The sequence below is a fragment of the Rhinatrema bivittatum genome, chromosome 2 (genome assembly GCF_901001135.1).
Source record: "Rhinatrema bivittatum chromosome 2, aRhiBiv1.1, whole genome shotgun sequence".
Lineage (NCBI taxonomy): Eukaryota > Metazoa > Chordata > Amphibia > Gymnophiona > Rhinatrematidae > Rhinatrema > Rhinatrema bivittatum.
This window is the reverse complement of record NC_042616.1, coordinates 496,001,046-496,019,263: the sequence shown is the minus strand read 5'-3', so window position 1 is coordinate 496,019,263 and position 18,218 is coordinate 496,001,046. Positions and strand designations below refer to the sequence as shown.

Sequence of the window (18,218 nt, the reverse complement as noted above, 5' to 3'; positions counted from 1 at the left end):
CTCTTTTTTTTATTTTATTTTTTTTTGTTTGTTTGTAACCATGACTCTCCTGCATTCATGGAATGTGAATTATATTGAAGTGTGAATAAAAGACAAATTTTTTTATTATGAAATGAATGCAGTCTCAGGAGAGGTGGATTAAAGGAGGAGAAACCTTTCTAGGTGGTTATGCTTAAGTGATCCCATACTACCTCCTTTAAAAGGTGAGCGTCCTAGAAACCGGATGGTAATAAACACCGCCCTTTAGACAAAACAATTGTGACAAAGTTGACTTAGTTAATAATATCAGTATTTGTATGGCACCTTTTGTCCAAACAGAATCCTAACACGCCTCTCAGATGTGAGAGTGGCCTCTCTCAATATCAGGGTGGAAGGGGAGAGAGAATAATATTGGTACTGCTGTAATATTTATTTATTTTCTTTATATTCCACTTTTTGTTACTTCAAAGAGGATTACACTCCTTAAATGTGGGAAAATTGAAAATGGGGTAGAGGATCTAATCAGCATCACACTGGAAGCCAGGGATAGAAGGCAGATTTGAATCCATGTGAATTCAAAGATTTCTGTTAACCAGTCTCGTATTGTAAGCATGAGTTAAAATCTCCTTCAAAAGTATTCTGATTATAGAGTTATAATTTAGTGTTGTTAAAATATTTATTGGAAAAAATATTTAACATTGCAGTAATTTCCCTGGATTTATAGACCTATGCAGTACTCATGTTAATCCAGTAAGTTGAATGCAATATTTTTATTTATTTTATTTTTCTTATTTTAACAATCTTTATCATGGAAATTTCTTTCAGCTTACAACCAGAGGGAGACGTTTTAAATAATTCCATTGAAAGTAACAAGCTGGAAATCATGGATCTGAAATTCAACAACCCAAGGAAATATATTTCCATTAGTATCCCTTCTAAATGTGATGATATGTCACCCCACATCAAATCAGTTGAAGACATCCGGGTGCTCGGCATCAACCTCAGCCACTTCAATAAGCCTGCCCAGTTTTTTATTTGTGTTGCTGGAGTATTTATATTTTATCTTGTCTATGGATATTTACAGGTAAATTACTTTTTGTTTCCAAAACTATTTGTTTTCATTTTTTATGGGCACATTTCTTTATCTGCTGTTTAAATGCCTCAAATGTATAATTATTATTGGAAGGGTTTGGGGAACATGTGGCAACAGGCCGATTGACTCAGTAATTGTGTTCCATTACGAGAGACTAGGAACGTGCCCATGCCATTCAGATGGCAGTCTTAAGAATCTGTGGTTAAATCACAAAGCTGCTGCTAGAGACCTCCCAGTTAATACGTTTTTTTCTGAGGACAAGCAGGATGGTAGTCCTCACATATGGGTGACGACATCAGATGGAGCCCTGATGCGAAAAACTTATGTCAAAGTTTCTAGAACTTTGATTAGGCACACTGAGCATTCCCAGCATGCCCTTGTACCATGCATCCACACGAGGTCCCTCTCCAGTCCCTCTTTTTCCGCAGAGCTGTAAGCCTCATGGTGTGAGTAAGCTCTCTTTTGCTGTTTTTTGGCCTTGGGGGAAAACCTCTTTTCTTGCGTTTTTCATGGGATTTGTTTTCTCATTGTTCCACGGTTTTATTTAATGCACATGGTAGAAATCTGCAGTACTGTGGGATGCAGTAAGCTAATAGCATACCAATGGAGCCAGAGTGTGTAAAAAAAAAAAAAAAAAAAAAAAAAAAAAAAAAGTGCTCAGTGAAAATTGCTAAAAATTTGAATTAACCTGAAAATCCACACTAATGCAGAAAAGTGCTTTAAAAACAGGGATTAGGGAGGTAGGTGGATCAGAAGATAAATGTTTGCATTGTGGTGTGGATTGTTTTATGTATTGTATTTTGATTTTAGATTGTATATCTCTTTTTGGGGATTTATTGAAATCTGTAAGTTATTTTTAAATAAAATAGGTGATGGAAATTGGAAGGAATGACCAAATGGCCTTAAATGCAAGACTGGTGTCGTGCATCCTGACTTGGGCACAGTCTCTCATACATGGCCAATTGGGCAAGGCATGTCTAGCTATATCAAAAGTAAGCGTCTGGGGTATATTCCTACAGCTGAACAATGTACATTTTTGCAATGTGCATCTTTTGGCACAAAATTGTGTGAACTGTTTGGCTGTAGGTACCCTCCAAAGAGAACTCTTTCATTTCACTTGACATGCCTTGCCAAAATGGCCTTGCATGCAAGATTGGCGCTGTTCATCCTGACTTGGGCACAATCTTGCATGCAAGGCCATTGTACCTCTGTTCCATTGCATAATTTCCAACATAAGCTCTCTGGGGTGGGCATCTATAGCTGAACAAAGTTATAGGCACTCTGGTACGGGCACTTTAAGCTGAACAGTATGCACTTTGGCACTCTGCATCCTGACTTTGGTGTACTGTTCAGTTGTGGGTGCCCACCCCAGATAGCTAATTCTTTGTTCAGCTGTAGGTGCATTCCCCAGAGAGCTTACACTAGAAATTTAACTCCATCCTGGGTCTGAGGTAGAATACCACACTAGGCATATCAGTAGATAACCCTGGCCACTAGAAATGTGATTTTACTCCACTTCAGACCTAGAAGTTTGATTTCCAGCATAAACTCTCTGGGGTGGGCACCAGTCGCAGGTTTTCCTGAACAGTAGCTGCACAGCACTAAAGTGCAAATTGGTCAGCTGTAGGTGTCCTCCCCTCCAGAGCTTATGCTTTGTTCAGCTACTTGTAGGTGGCGAAGCTTTCACTTTGATTTTACTTTCCATTCCTTGACAAAATGGCCTTGGATATGAAAGTGTGCGCAAGAGATGGGATGCACAGCAATCAGGGGTGGCTCAAGAGAATCTGCTGCCTGAGGCGAGGGATGAGATGGTGCCCCCCCCGCCCACAGGTCGACTCATTGAAATGGTCATGGGAGGCAGAGAGTCCCCTTGGAGTCTGGCCCTTTCGATGATTGGAAATGCTACAGAAGGGGGAAAGGAAGGGTCAGAATTCCCAAAGGCATCACTGACTGCCACACCCTGCCATACTCCCAGGAACACTACACCCTGCATACAACATTTCCACAGCATTTGCCCCCTGGAGAAGTGGGAAATGGGTGAATAGTGGGAGGGGTCGGTGCAAGGATATCAGGCGCATTAGGCGAAGGTTACACACTAACCCTCGCCACACACAATTAAAAACTGTGCATTTATAATAAGATTGTACATGAAAAATGATACTTAGTCTTCCAGGGTAAAAATATCACAGTAACATGTATATTATTTTTACATGCACTGCACTGGCGCCAACCAGAAAACTCTGCCAAAAAGCATTCATTAGGCTTATTGTAAAATACATTTGATGTGGGCTTAGCTATCAGAAAGCCATGAGTAAACTGAATAAAAATGATAATATAGTAAACCTGTTGTGATGTATTTTTTATATTTACATTGTAATCTGCTTAATACAATATGGGGCGGATTTTCAGAGCCCTGCTCGCCTAAATCCGCCTAAATCCGGGCGGATTTAGGCGAGCAGGGCCCTGCGCGCCGGTGCGCCTATGTTCAATAGGCCTACCGGCGCGCGCAGACCCCGGGACTCGCGTAAGTCCCGGGGTTTTCCGAGGTGGGCGTGTCGGGGGCGTGTCGAGGGGGCGGGCCCGATCCGCGCAGCATTTTCGGGGGCGAGCCGGGGGGCGTGGTTACGGCCCGGGGCGGTCCAGGGGCGTGGCCGCGCCCTCCGGACCCGCCCCAGGTCGCGTCCCGGCGCGCTAGTGGCCCGCTGGCGCGCGGGGATTTACGTCTCCCTCCGGGAGGCGTAAATCCCCCGACAAAGGTAAGGGGGGGGTTTAGACAGGGCCGGGCGGATGGGTTAGGTAGGGGAAGGGAGGGGAAGGTGAGGGGAGGGCAAAAGAAAGTTCCCTCCAAGGCTGTTCCGATTTCGGAGCGGCCTCGGAGGGAATGGAGGTAGGCTGCGTGGCTCGACGCGCGCTGGCTATACGGAATCGATAGCCTTGCGCGTGCCGATCCCGGATTTTAGCGGATACGCGCGGCTACGCGCGTATCTACTAAAATCCAGCGTACTTTTGTTGGCGCCTGATGCGCCAACAAAAGTACGCCAAATCGCGCTATTTGAAAATCTACCCCTATGTTTGCTATAAGTGGCCTAGAAATATTTTAAATGAATAAATAAACATCCCATACCAAAACAGCACTAAATGCTAGCACTCAAGCAATAACAACCCTACCTTTAAAAAGACAACACTACAAATATGACATCAGAATATGTCCTTTTGATCGCACATGTTGAACACAGATGGATCGACACTAAATATAAAATAAAATATAAACAGAAATGTGCAGACAAAAACTGAACTAGAAACTGCATGAATCCAGACCTGTATACAGTGCAACAATGAAAAAGTAGAAACACCATCATTCCTCTTAAAACAAAATTTTTCAAAACAAGACACATCAAATAACATTCATCATTAAATCTAATAAGAATAAAAAAAATTCCCCACTCTCCCATATCCTGATACCTTTTGATTTCCAGTCACCCTAAAATTGTTGAGGAGTGGGGAGGGGGTGCCGAAACTTTATCCTTTCTCTCTCACACATACGCTGTCACATATACACATACTCTTCTACACACAAACTCTCTCTCACAGACACTGACACACACTCAGGCTCTAAGACCCTCTTTGTCGTTCTCCCCCCTCCCCACACATACAAGCTCTTACTCCGCTGGATTCTGTCATATACACACATGCTTTCATACTTTCTGGCTTCCTCATATACGTACACACCCACACACACACCCCTAGGCAAGCTCCCATTCATTCTCACACTGCCCCCCCCCCCACGCATGCACACATTCACTCACTCACGTGCACACACTCACGTACCCCCAGGCAGGCTCCCATTCGTTCACATATACCCAGGAAGGCATCCATTTGTTCACACACACCCAGGAAGGCTCCCATTCATTCACACAGACAGACCCCAGGAAGGTACCCATTCACACACACACCCATTCACACACACACACTCTCTCTTTTGCCAGCGACCACGGAGCCTCTCTCATTCCTCTGCTGCCACTGTCACTGCTGCCGCATGGCTATTGGGGAAGTGCCGATCGCCCCTACTGCACTGAAGCCCCTTCTGCTGCCTCCTCTGTGCAGGCCTTGCAGTATTAAAAATTTGTGGGGCTTCCAGTTCCTCCATGCAGATCTCATACATTGCAAGATCGGCATAGAGAAAGTGCTACTCTTGCACATTCCCAAAGATAACATATGCCAATTGCTAAAAATTCAAAAATTATTATTATTTTTTTTTACCTTTGCTGTCTGATCTTAATTTTCTAATCGGTTGATCATAGGCTTTTTTTTCCCCACCTTCTCTTTCTTGGTCTTTTGCCAATTACTTTTACAGGGTTTCTTTTTCTATTTCTTTTCTCTTCACCTGCCTTCTTCCCTTTTTCCCTCAAACACACACTCAGGTTCTCATTCTCACATGCTGTCTCTCTCTCTTTCTCTCTCTCTCTCACACGCACACACACATACACAGGCTGTCATACTCACATGCTGTCTCTCACACACAGGCTCTGACTCTTACATGTCTCACTGAACATACAGGCCCTCACTCCCACACACACTCTCTCAACTCACTCTCATATATATTCTCTCCCTCTCTCTCTCTCTCTCTCTCTCCAGGGCCTCAGCCTCTCTCTCACCTCTGGTTCTCTTCACGGATTACCGCGGGATGGGCTCTGCGGTGGCCCTGATCTTCTCAGGCTGCCACAAGGTGGGATCTGCAGCGGCCCTACTACTGGCTGCTGCTTCTTGGGCCGCCACTATCAGGCCGCCTCCTTCTCGGGCCACCGCAAGGTAGGATACACGGTGGCCCTGCTACCACCCTTCTCGGCCTCCGTGAGATGGGATCTGTGGCCACTATGCCACAAACACAGGTCGCAGCTCCTCTTCTGTACGCAGCAGATGCTCCTCCTCCTTCTGGCCGTGCTTCTCTGGCAATGTTTTTCTTCCAGGGCCGCGTAGGCAGGAGGGAGGAGGAGCATCTGTAGGTGACTTTTTCTTTGGACCATGGTGGCACCACGGCCCCACCAATCTTCCTGCTGTGTGCTGCCCCCTCCCCCCCGGTGTGTGGTGGACGCGACAGCAGCGTTCTGAGAGGGGTATTTTTTGCTGCCTCAAAATTCTGCCACCTGAAGCAGCCGCTTCACCCTGCCTTATTATAGAACCGCCCCTGACAACAATGATCTTGCATGTGATGTTATTTTGGCAATACATGGCAAGTAAAATCAAAGCATATGTTCTATGGGGAAGGCAGCTACAGCCTTCCTCAGAGAACCTACACCAAAATCAGGAAGCCCAACACCAGCATACTGTTCAGTTGTGGGTGCCTCTCCAAGAGCTTACGCTGATTGCCCAATATGGTAGAAGTAGTTAGACCCTTCTGCACAGAGTGGCTGTTACTACCCTTGAGAGAAACTTGGGGGGTTATCCTGCATGGAGTGGCGGATACTACCATAAGAAACTTGCTGGGCAGACTGGATGGGCCATCTGGTCCTTTTCTGCTATCATTGCTATGTTACTATATTACTGTAGCACATAGACACAGCAATAGAACAAAACAGCTACCAGAAATGTTAATTGAATTTCACTTGTGCTCTGACGCAAGAGTTAAATTTCCAGCTTTTCCTTAAGTTGTCTGCCCTTTAGTGCACCTACCTGCATTGCTGGGGAATAGCTAATACCTTCTTCTACATGGGATTTGCATGCATCTGTGCTTATTTTAGTACTGGTTTTTACTCCTATTTTGGCATTTTTGGGTTTTTTTGTTTTTTAGTTAAAAATCCTGTTAACCTTGGTATTTGACTTACTGAGTTAAAATGCAACTTACTTTTGATTTAGCTAGACATGCCTTGCCAAACGAGTAAAAACCTGCACTACTTTCAGTGCTCCTTATTACATCAGTCCTAGAGCTAGGTATACGATTATGTGGTGCTACTGTTTTGTTACATGTATCTTTGTGTGTGTTTGTGTGTTTGCCAGGGGATAGAAAAAGGGCCTGCAAGGAGCATGTTCTGGTTCTGGCCAGCGTTAAGACAGCAGCCCTGTCCGCCCTCCCTGGTGTCTTACTGCGCAGTCAGTGTGAGTGACCATCCAGTGCTCATACTGATTTGTGAATGAGACTTTAACATCACAAATCTACATGATATCAGGCCAGAAATCCAGCCATGCCTTCCCCTCTCTTATTTTTACTTATTGTTTTTTATAATTTCAACATTTTGCAAATGTTTCTTCCCCCCTCCCCCTGGGTGAAAGATTTTTTTCAGCAATTCAGACTAACCATGTCAAAACACCTACAATGAGAACAATACTGTACGGCTGAGAGATGCAGTAATGTCTCAAAATTGTGGAAGAGAAACCAAGCACAGAAATAACTTTACAGTTGTTGAGAATTCAAAGCCAGTATCTTTGTCTTTATCTGCCAGATAACATCAAACAGCACTTCATCTTGGTACTTGTCTCATTGATACTTTTTCAGGTTTTTTTTTATCCCCTCCCCCCACCCAAAGAACAAAAAAGTCTGAAGTATAACTAGATGTTTAATGATTTAGTAAATTTGCTCTGCTTATCCACAGCACCATTCTGAATCTAATAGGAAATAAAGGTGCTCCTTTGCTGCTCTTCATCTGGACCTCATATGGACAGCATCAATATAGCGTGACCAGTCAAAACTAGATTCTATGAAAACAATTTTTTTTTTTAATTTATAAAATAAGGAACACAGTGTAAAAGATGTGCATCTTTTATTCCAGAACATAAAAATGTAACAAAATGCATTAGAATAAGAAAAAAAAAAAAAGCCCATACAATGAGGCCAAAGGAAGTGATGGAGACAAACAGGCACATTAACATTTTGATGCATACGGCAGTGTTACTTAGCATCACTTGGTTTCTGACTTAAACAGAAAGCATGTGAGTCCACTCTGGGCTAAACGGGTCTTCAGAACTCCATTAACAAATATATTTGATGTAAAACTTCGAGATTAGTTGGTATTAAAATGATGATGGCAATGGGAATGTACTCTGAGAAAAAAGATGTTCTGTCAGTCATTTTTGCTCCACAAAACACTGGAACATTTTGAAGTGTCATCTGTTTTCTTTAGCTATAATAGAAAATTTGAATCCTACCATTTTCTTCTAAGATTTTTAAAATTTTGGAAGACCATTAACTTGTAGCTTTTTTTCTTTTCTTTTCTTTTTTTTAATTTCATACCCACTCCCACCACTTAAATGTACCGTATTCCTGATGATTATTTTTTATCGTTAAGAATTTTGATGCTCCTTGTAAATTGATTTGGCATTAAAATAATTTGAGATTTATTTTTATTTATTTATTTATTTAAAATCTTTTATATACCGACATCCGTTTGCACATCGCATCGGTTTACAAGTAACTTAATAACTTTTAGGCAAAGCCTTTACATTGAATGGTAACTGTGAGATTAAGGAACTATAAAACAACTAAATAAACATGGCTATAATTTACAATGGGAAGAAACATCTGGTTGAGATACTGCTTGGGGGATTAGGAGGCAAAAGGATATTTACACGAAATTTGACAAAAATTGATTACTTGGAAAAGCAGAACGGCATTATATAATACTGTTTGACAAACAATAGGTGGAAATTACATTAAGAGCAGAGGGAGGGAAAAGGGAAAGAAGAGACGAGAAAGCACGATAAGGGTAAGATAAGGTGAAAGTTGAAACAAATATAGTGGAAGAGTTGAAAGCACGATAAGGGTAAGATAAGGTGAAAATTGAAACAAATATAGTGGAAGAGTTGAAAGCACGATAAGGGTAAGAATAAGGTGAAAGTTGAAACAAATATAGTGGAAGAGTGGAAAGTTGAAACAAATATAGTGGAAGACGAGAAACTTTTTTTTTAATTGTTTTGCAGTACTCGAATACTTTGCACTGATGTCTGTAATTCTTTAATGTACACTTCATTTTGACATACTTTAAAAATATAAAATAGGGTTCCAACTTTTTAAATTCTAGAATTCAAACATAGTAGAAAATACTAATAGATCTGGAATTCTTTAACTCAAAAAAAAATGTAGTTCTGTTTAAATGAGCATATTTCATTAATTTACTCTTTAGTTGAGAATTGGTTGTTAATGATGCCAAGCATGAAAATACATTTGAAGATGTAAAATTGCTCATAGTGAATCCATTTTGGTTATGCTCAGAAGCTGATGCTCGGCGGTAAGAGTAAAATGTCCTAGAATCACTTGGTCATTTGCGGAAGCAGTTTTAATAATGAATGATGTAATTTAACATTTGATCTTTCTTTGATAGGAACTTATATTTTCATTGGAGGGCTTCAAGCCCTTTGGCTGGTACCTCACGTTAGTGCAATTTGGGTTTTATTCTGTATTTGGACTAATAGAACTTCAGCTCACTCAAGACAAAAGGAGAAGGTATGTATCTTAGTTTCTCAATGTAAAGCTGCTGTAGAGTAGAAATTGTGATTTTTTTTTTTTAATTACCTTTATTCTTCCCACGATATTGTATAAAATATTTTTTGTGCTTGAGGTTTCTTGATCACAAAATAGAGTCCTCTGTTTTCTTTGGTTTTGTCAGCTTATGTACCGTATGTGACAGATGAACATTTTGAGTTCCAGTTCCCACGCCTTTTATTCTGCATTAGTATGATTGTGCATTGGTGTAGACCCAATTAGCTAACTATAACAGGATTTCCTCCATATATGCCTACAGAAGTGTTATATTGTTCCCAGTTTTCTTCTGAATGGTGTTTTCCAAAACATAAGTTGCTGCCACGACTACATTTACACATTTAACGCCGGATGTACTAAACTTTTTTTCCTATTTGCTCTGTATGGAAAACTGATTAGTACATCTGTCTCTTAGGGCCTGATTTATCTGTGCCTGTTTTCATAGAGACAGAACAAAAGTCTTCATGTCCTATTTAACACCAAATGAGTCTGCTGCAGTTGGTGTGGAACTTGTTTGCTTAGATCAACGTAACCTGGCATTTTAGGCAGCAGAAAAATAAGACATTTATTTAATATAATTGAACTGGTTTGTGAAATTTCCTCTGTGTTCTTCTGTTCCTAGAGCTTTACTTGCCTCTTCATCCTAATAATCATATATTGACCCAACAGGAAACTCTTTTTGTATTAAACATTTTTCCCATAGGCACAACATAGAGAAACCCTTTCGTATATCTGGCCATTTGACAGCAATTGTGAAAAATATGCACAGAAAGGAATTTAATAAGATAGCTTAGCATTTCAAAGATATATTTAACGATTTTGGTAATTGAGGGAAGCTACAAACAGAAAAAAAGGTCTCATTATAGAGCTGTTACCATTTCCTTATTAAGAGGAATAAGATAGAATAAAGGCTTTATATTGGAGACTTTTCATAGCAGTGATAGTTCATAGGTATTAGAAAAAATGTGCGTACTCATATTATATATGATCAGATTACCATTCTAGAACATAAATGAGCCCTGGTATACCAGGAGATTTTGTAAATCTGATTTCGGAGGGGCCTCAGAGGGAACAGGGAAAGCCAGCTGGTCTCCCCGAGGGCTCGATGCGCACAAGGGGGTGCATGTTATAAAATTGGGCGTACATTTGTGCGCGCGCATAGGTCTTAAAATCCTCCCTTTTGTTGTAGGAAGACTGAAGTAGATGTCCATGATTAATAGGGTTGGGGAATGTCCAAAAGGTGCATTTAAAGCCAGGGACGGTAACTTTTAAACAGGCACGCGGGTGCACATGTGCTTGTGTTTGCTGGCTCGCGGCCATGGACATGGGTTTTTTTTTGTTTTTTTTAAACATACTTGGTATATGTGCGCATGGTATAAAATAGGGTGACTGCGTGCAATTTTGAGTGGGCATGTGCATATGCACACAAATGCCGCTACTACCGTGTAAGTGGGTGGATTTTAGTACACACGTACGCCAGTGCCATTCCCAGTTCAGTCAGGTAAGGGATAGGACTTCCAAACCCCCCTAGTTTAATATCTCCCTTTTCCCTTGTTACCCCTGACCTTTAAAACCCCACTGACTAGCCTAGCAGAAGTAAATTTATGCGGCAAGAGACACTGCGCACGCTTGTGTGCATAAGTACTTACACGCTGGTTTCACTGTGAAATCTAAGAACGCTCATGCCTAAGCCCCCACCCTGCCCCCTTTTTTGAAACTTTTTATTTGTGCGCGTAGCGGGAGATATGTGCGTACTTGGGCAGCTTTTAAAACCTGTTCAGCAGGCACCAGCTCAACGTATTCGCTTTTCTCCCTGTTTTGGTGCACGTCTGGCTTTTCAAATTCACCTTTAAGGGAGTATGGTAGGTGTCTTGATAGAGAGAGGGACATGGAAGAAAGCCTAAGGGAGGATGATCGAGTCAAGGTAGAGAGAGATGGACACTTCAGCAAACTGCTGGCCATCATGAACGTTGTATTAGATGAAAGACTAGCTGTTCTTTGACCCCTTAAACTTTCCTGAGCCTTCGCCGTAACAAAATTGCCCTTGCCGAAGGAAGATACCGAAACATGAGCTGTCGGGCTTGGGCTTGGTGAAATAAGGATATTTAAAATATTCTTCTAAGATAAGTGTCAATGGCTTTCATATTCTGAAAAAAATGTAAAAATGCAACACAAGTTTTCTCTAAAAATTGTGTAGGAGACCAGTGATGACAATAATTTGGGCTTTATTACATTTAAGTAGTTTTGATGCAAAGTGTTGGCACCATTAACTACCTCTAAGTGACATATTTTAAGTCATACAAATATATGAAGATCTCACTAAGGTAATTGGGTTTTATGACTCCGTTTGATGTGGCTTTTTTTCATTATAGGTAGAGAAGGAATATGGAAGGGCCCAATTTCAAGCTTCAGAGTTTTCTTTCAGTCCTCAGCTATCCAGGAAATTCGGATAGCGATGTATACAGGGCGGGAAAGAACTGTGAGAAATGCAAGTGGTAGGATTATGAGGCGGATAGGTTTATTACAATAGATGTAGGCTGCCATATAAAAGACAGCTTCTTTTGTCTGCTGCAGATCTGTATACTAATACTAACAACCTATCTCTGTCTGTAGTTTTGATTCACCCAAGAATCAGGCATTAAATAACTTTCTTTTTTTTTTTTTTTTATTTAAAGTTTATTAGAGTTTTTACAAATTATAAAAAATGCAAAAAATCAAGAAATACAATTGCATATACCACAGTTATATCAAGAACTGATTTTACACCAACATTCAGTTTCTATATGTCAATATTATAGTCCTCAAATTGGGAGGATACTACCAAAAAAGAAAGTTAGTGAACTAACATAAATAAATTGTAATTAATTATTACATTAGCTGGATCTATATTTTTATACAACTACATTGCTCTCAGCCTGCTTCCTTATCTGCCAAGAATGTTTCCAGATGAGTCGGTTCCTGAAAAATAAATCTATTCTTCTGATACACAATAAGGCATTTACAGGGGAAGCACAAAAAATATGTAGCCCCTAAGGACATAACTCTAGGCTTTAATACTGATTAAAAGTTAATAAATAAATAAATAAAATAATACAAGGAATTGCTTCCTCCTGTATTGAGTGGATCTAGAAACATCTGGAAACACTTGGACCTTATAACCACAAAATAAATGTTCCCTATTCCTAAAAAATTTCTGAAGAATATTTATTTTGTCTTTCTCTCTGCAGAAAGTAACTAATAACGTGGCTCTTTGCGGAATATCATCCACTGATGATTCTAGGAAGGAGGTTAAATTAGGGGACACTTGCTGAACACTGTCCATACCTTCCTGCCTTTTAATTCTTGAACTCAAGACATAATATATCTTTGATATAGATTGCTCATCAACATTTGATATAGACAAGTTTTCAATTAAATATTTTTTCAACAATTCAGTAGCAGAGAGGAGCCTAGTCATGGGAAAGTTCAAAAACCTCAGGTTTTTGAGCCTATTCTCATTTTCCAGGTTCTCCACCTGTCTAAGATGTACTAAACTGTCCTTAATGAAGGAAGCATTTACAGTCTGTAAAGATGTTATCTGTAGAGAATTTGTCTTTCCCATTTCTTCCACTTGTTTTAATCGATTCTCATATATCTGCAATTCATTTTTCATCTCCACATTTCCTTTATTCGTTTGTTCCATAAAGCCAGTCATTATTTTCTGCAGGTCATTGATTGCTTTCCAAACGTCAACTAGAGTCACTGTCTGGGGGTCTATAGTTGATGTGCTGACACAAATTTGGTCTGCCACCTCAACCATTCTCCCCAAATTCTCAGCTCCCTCCAATGAGGGTGCTACATTTACATTATTTATATCTGCCATCTCCGGTTGGACTTCAATAGGTACATTCGATTCCAAAGGAGACTGGGATAGTAGTTGTTGGCCCGGGCTATCTGAAGAGCCCGATGAAAAGGAGAAATCCGGTATTATATTGCGGGCAATTTGACTTACCCGCCTTACATGCTGATCCATCGGGCCTCTCACCTCTGTTGGCGCCGGGGATGATGACCAAACTTTGGGCTTCCTCTTCCTACCCATAAAGTAGGAAGCAGTCACGAATCTCTGGCAAAGAAAATTTTTTCCCCAGGGGCGTGCCCCTTTGGCGCGCGGCTTTGGCTGCGCGCCGCACTTATCCTGAATTTATACCAGCGTTCGACCCGGCGCTGATGTCACTTCCCGGGGCGTGGCTTCGACCCGATGCAGTTGTTAATGCTCACAGATTCAGGAAAATGCAGCGATTCGGTCCCCAAAGCCTCTCTCTCTTGCGAGAGTACTCCAGCCAGTAAGTCCTCCCTAAATAACTTTCTACCAGAAAATTTTCTATGAATTTCAACAAATACAAATAATCACATTCTGTGTTTTAAAATAATAGAGCATCTCAGAGGCTCTATGTATCTCAGAAAAGTTGCAGTAAACTTGATTTATATATCCATGCTTAGTGAATTTTTAGCAACTGAGGACACAGAGCCAACTTTACATAAGAACATAAGATATGCCAAACTGGATCAAGCCCACATGGCCAATCCAAGTCGCATGTACCCAAACATTAAATAGATCCCATGCTATTAATGCCAGCAATGAGCAGTGGCTTCCCTATTGATTAATAGCAGTTTATGGACATCTTCAGGAACTTATCCAAACCTTTTTTTAAACCCAGCTATGCTAGTTGCCTTAACCACATCCTCTGGCAACGAATTCCAGAGCTTAATTGTGCATTGAGTGAAAAAGAACTTTCTCCAGTTTGTTTTAAATGTGTTTCTTGCTATCTTCATGGAGTGCCCCCTAGTCCTTGTATTATCCGAAAGAGTAAATAGCTGTTTCACGTTTACCCATTCAAGTCCTTTCATGATTTTGTTAGACCCCCTATCATATTTCCTTACTACACTAGCTTCAGTAACAGGACTATAGACATGCAGATGGGATGAGAATTGCAGAAAGACACATACTAAAAGAACTCCTAGAAAGAAGGAAATGTATTTCATTCTTTGTGGAAAAAACTCTTATCAGTAGAAGGAAATTAAAAGAAATGATCTATAGGTATTTAGGAAGGGGTCACATTTATGTGAAAAGAGAAAAGAAACCCATCAAACCTTTTTGCACAAATGGATAACAGCATTGCATATCATGTAAGAGCAGTTCTCTTCCCAAACATATCTCAGCTTTCCACAGTTTTAATGCAGCATTCTCCAGTTATAGCAGTATACAGAGAAACCGAGAACAGGGAAATCATAAATATACAGGATCATTCATGTAAAAGAATTAATAATACTTAAATAAACCAGTTAAAACAGAAATGACATTCCATCACTTACACTTATTTAGAGCCATTCCTTCTAGTTAATAAAATCTAATGACTAATCAAATGCACAAACTGATATGCATTTTGTAAGGCTATAATTGTGTTATTTCTGCTACTTATGTGGTGAAGTATAAAAAAAACCCCACAATAGTCATCAACAATAATATACAACTAAGAAAACAAAATTAAAAAAAATAAAACCTTAAACAGAGAAAAAAATACCAGTATAGCCAGTCCTTGACCAACATTACTAGGAAAAACCTGTCATAAAAATAAGCTTTTGCCGTTTTCCAAAATGTTAGATTGCACCTTGAGAATACAAGTGTGGAGGAAGTGAATTCCAGAGCACTGGAGTAGCAACCATAACAGTTTTAGCTTTAGTCTCAATCATAAAATCTTAAAAGAGAGGACAGTAAGATTAAACATTCTTATAGATCTCAAGTAATAAGTTGAAGTATAGATAGAAAGTGCAGATTTCACATGTACATGAGCCTCTCAGAGAAAAGCTATAAAGGTGAGGAAGACTATCTTAAAATGGACCTGCTATGAAACAGGTAGCAAGTGTAAGAGCTGCAGACTCAATTAACTCAAAACCCTAAGTTCCCATCAGCAACCGGGCAGAGGCATTCTGAATCACTTGTAATGCCTGAAGAAGTGATGATAAAAAAACACCGATGGACAGAATTGCATTAAACTATATGGGAAAGGATTAGGGCGTGCAAACTATTCTAAGATCATAGACAGAAAAAGAGGTTTTCATTGCTGAATCAGTTTTAATTTTTTATGTATATTTATTTAGTTCATGCATTTTCATTGGTAGCTCAAGGCGCGTTAACATTCAGGTAATGTAAGTATTTCCGTGTCCACAGAAGGCTTCCGATCTGAGGTGGTCATTTTCAAAAGGATTTACATGTGTAAAAGTAGCATATACTGTAGCAATTTTCAAAAGCCAATTTACACGCTTGGAAGATAACTTTGAAATAGCTGTGTGGGTGCACATGTACATGTGTAGGCCGACTCGCACCAATGGGCACAGCCTTTTTATAACATAAGCTCGGATATGTGTGCATGATATAAAATAGGCTGTATGAGCGTACATGTGCGCACAGGTTTATATAGAGGTGCATCTGTCCGCGCAAATGCCGCCTCTACCGTGTAAATGGGGGGGGGGGATTTTAGTAGACATGCCGACGCAATTACCAGTTTGCCCAGGTAAAGGATAGGACTTCCTAACCTCCCTAGATAACTAGCCTTCATTTTACCCTGTTAACCCCAATGCTTAAAACCCCCACTAACCTTAGTTTCTTTTGTTTCGGGACTTACACACCATCCGTAGCAGAAGTAAAGTTCCGCAGTAGAGGACCCCGGTGTGCTTGTACGCGTAACTATTCTGAGTTCATTGAGAAATCTAGGAACGCCCGTGCCCCACCCCTTTTTTGCCAGGAGGTAACATGCATACTTGCATGCTTTTTAAAATCCGTGCGGTACACACAGGCCAGACTTCTGCGCGCGTACGGCTTTTGAAATTTTCCTTTTAAAGTGCACTTAACTTGGGTAAAACCTATTGACAAGTCAGTGGGCATATATTATAGCCATTTATGAACTTAAAACCCATTTTTAAGCATATAAATTCTTTAAAAATTAGCCCCTTCCTCCATGTTTGCACCTATGGCAGAGGAGGGTGACATGACTTGCCTAAGGTCAATTTGTAAAAGACAGTCCTGGCTACCACTCATATCTGAGCCTTCATAGCCAAATTGGAATCAAGAGTAGCACCCAGTTATCAAAGTTTAGCAAGAATTGGGATAGTGATGACATCTGCGGTGATTTAAAACTAATCAGGCAGAATGAGCTGGCGATCAGCCAATCCAGAGGGATTCTGTCTCTTAACTTATGAGCCAGTTTATTCTTAGGCATCCAAATCATTATGGTAGCAAACAATTAGTCATAACATAAGACAATAGGATCAGTAGGAAATATCTGTATGTCATTGGCATAAACCAACTAATATTTCCCAAAATTGCAAGTAGTTTAGCAAGAGTGAGTATAAAAGGACTTTTGAGGACTCCCCAGAAGTCAAAGGTTTCCACTTAGAATGGGACATTCCCAATTCAAATTTACTATTGGAGCTCTGATTCAAATTTCAACAAATTAAACCAGAAAAATAAAATCAGCAGTGTCAACAACAGCTGTAATGTCCAGCAATATCAACATAGAGAGGAGAGTTGTACTGCAATGAGCTTTACAAAAGCCATACTGACACTAATCAAGAATTGAAAATTCCTCCAAAATGTATTGCAATTTATACAATTTTTTTTCCCAGAAATTCAGCTAAGGATGACAAATTAGAGATGGTTAATTACATGTCTCAGCAGAGTTAAAAATGGATAAGCCATAGCCTTTTTGAGGGAAGAGGGAACAATTCCTCATTCAGAGAGAGAATCTGGGTTAAATACAGTATTTTTAAAATTTGAAAACATTCATAATAAATTACAAAATAAAATACAAGATAATGAATAAAATACATAAAAATGCTTAAAATTATAATTAATAAAAAGGACAAGATATAAAAATTCAAACAAAAATAAACTGACATGCTGCAAGGCAACCACTAGCACATAATGGGAACAGATATCGACATTATAAAAGACTATGATAAATATCCAGAATCACTGCTGTTTAAAATCTCCTTCAAAAGAAAATCAAACAAAAGATAAACTAACATGTTCTAGGGTAATCACCTTCAGAGGGAAGTAGTTAGTGCTGCACATATTGTATATATAACTAACTAAAGGCTTTTTGAAAAAAACAGGATTTTACTGCCTTTTTAAAAGTGGACATACAAGTCAAAGATCCAATATTTTCTGGCAGCTCATTCCAGAATTGAGGGCCGATAATGGAAAAAGATCGGTCGCGAGCTTCAGTTAAATGGACTGTTGAGAGGAGGAGACTTGCAACAGGCAACGGTTGGCTGAGCGTAATACTCTTGGAGGAACATAAAATTTCAGAATTGAGTTTACCCATGGTGAGCTGTTAAAATGTAATAATTTAGAAACCAAGAGTAAAATTTTGAACTTAATGTGCCAGGATACTGGAAGCCAGTTCAAAGAAACATATAGAAACATAGAAGTGACGGCAGAAAAAGACCAAACGGCCCATCCAGTCTTCCCAGCAAGCTTTCACACCTATTTGTTTTCATAATCTGTTACTCTGACCGCTGAGGTCAGGGCCCTTATTGGTAACTTTTTGGTTCCAATTCCCTTCCACCCCCACCATCGATGCAGACAGCAGTGCTGGAGCTGCATCTAAGTGAAGTATCTAGCTAATTGGTTTGGGG

The 18,218-nt window shown here is 40.1% G+C and overlaps 1 protein-coding gene across 3 annotated transcripts in view; it reads left to right on the top strand.

The window, feature by feature from the left end:
* The window catches only part of SLC35B3 (solute carrier family 35 member B3), a 166,286-nt gene that overhangs the window by 26,958 nt on the left and 121,110 nt on the right, over positions 1–18,218 (top strand). For all 3 annotated transcript variants that reach the window (XM_029590635.1, XM_029590634.1, XM_029590633.1), the window contains 2 exons: positions 805–1,063; positions 9,385–9,506. In XM_029590635.1, the coding sequence (XP_029446495.1) occupies positions 863–1,063; positions 9,385–9,506 (323 nt within the window). In that variant the 5' untranslated portion in view covers positions 805–862. The remainder of the gene's footprint in view (positions 1–804; positions 1,064–9,384; positions 9,507–18,218) is intronic.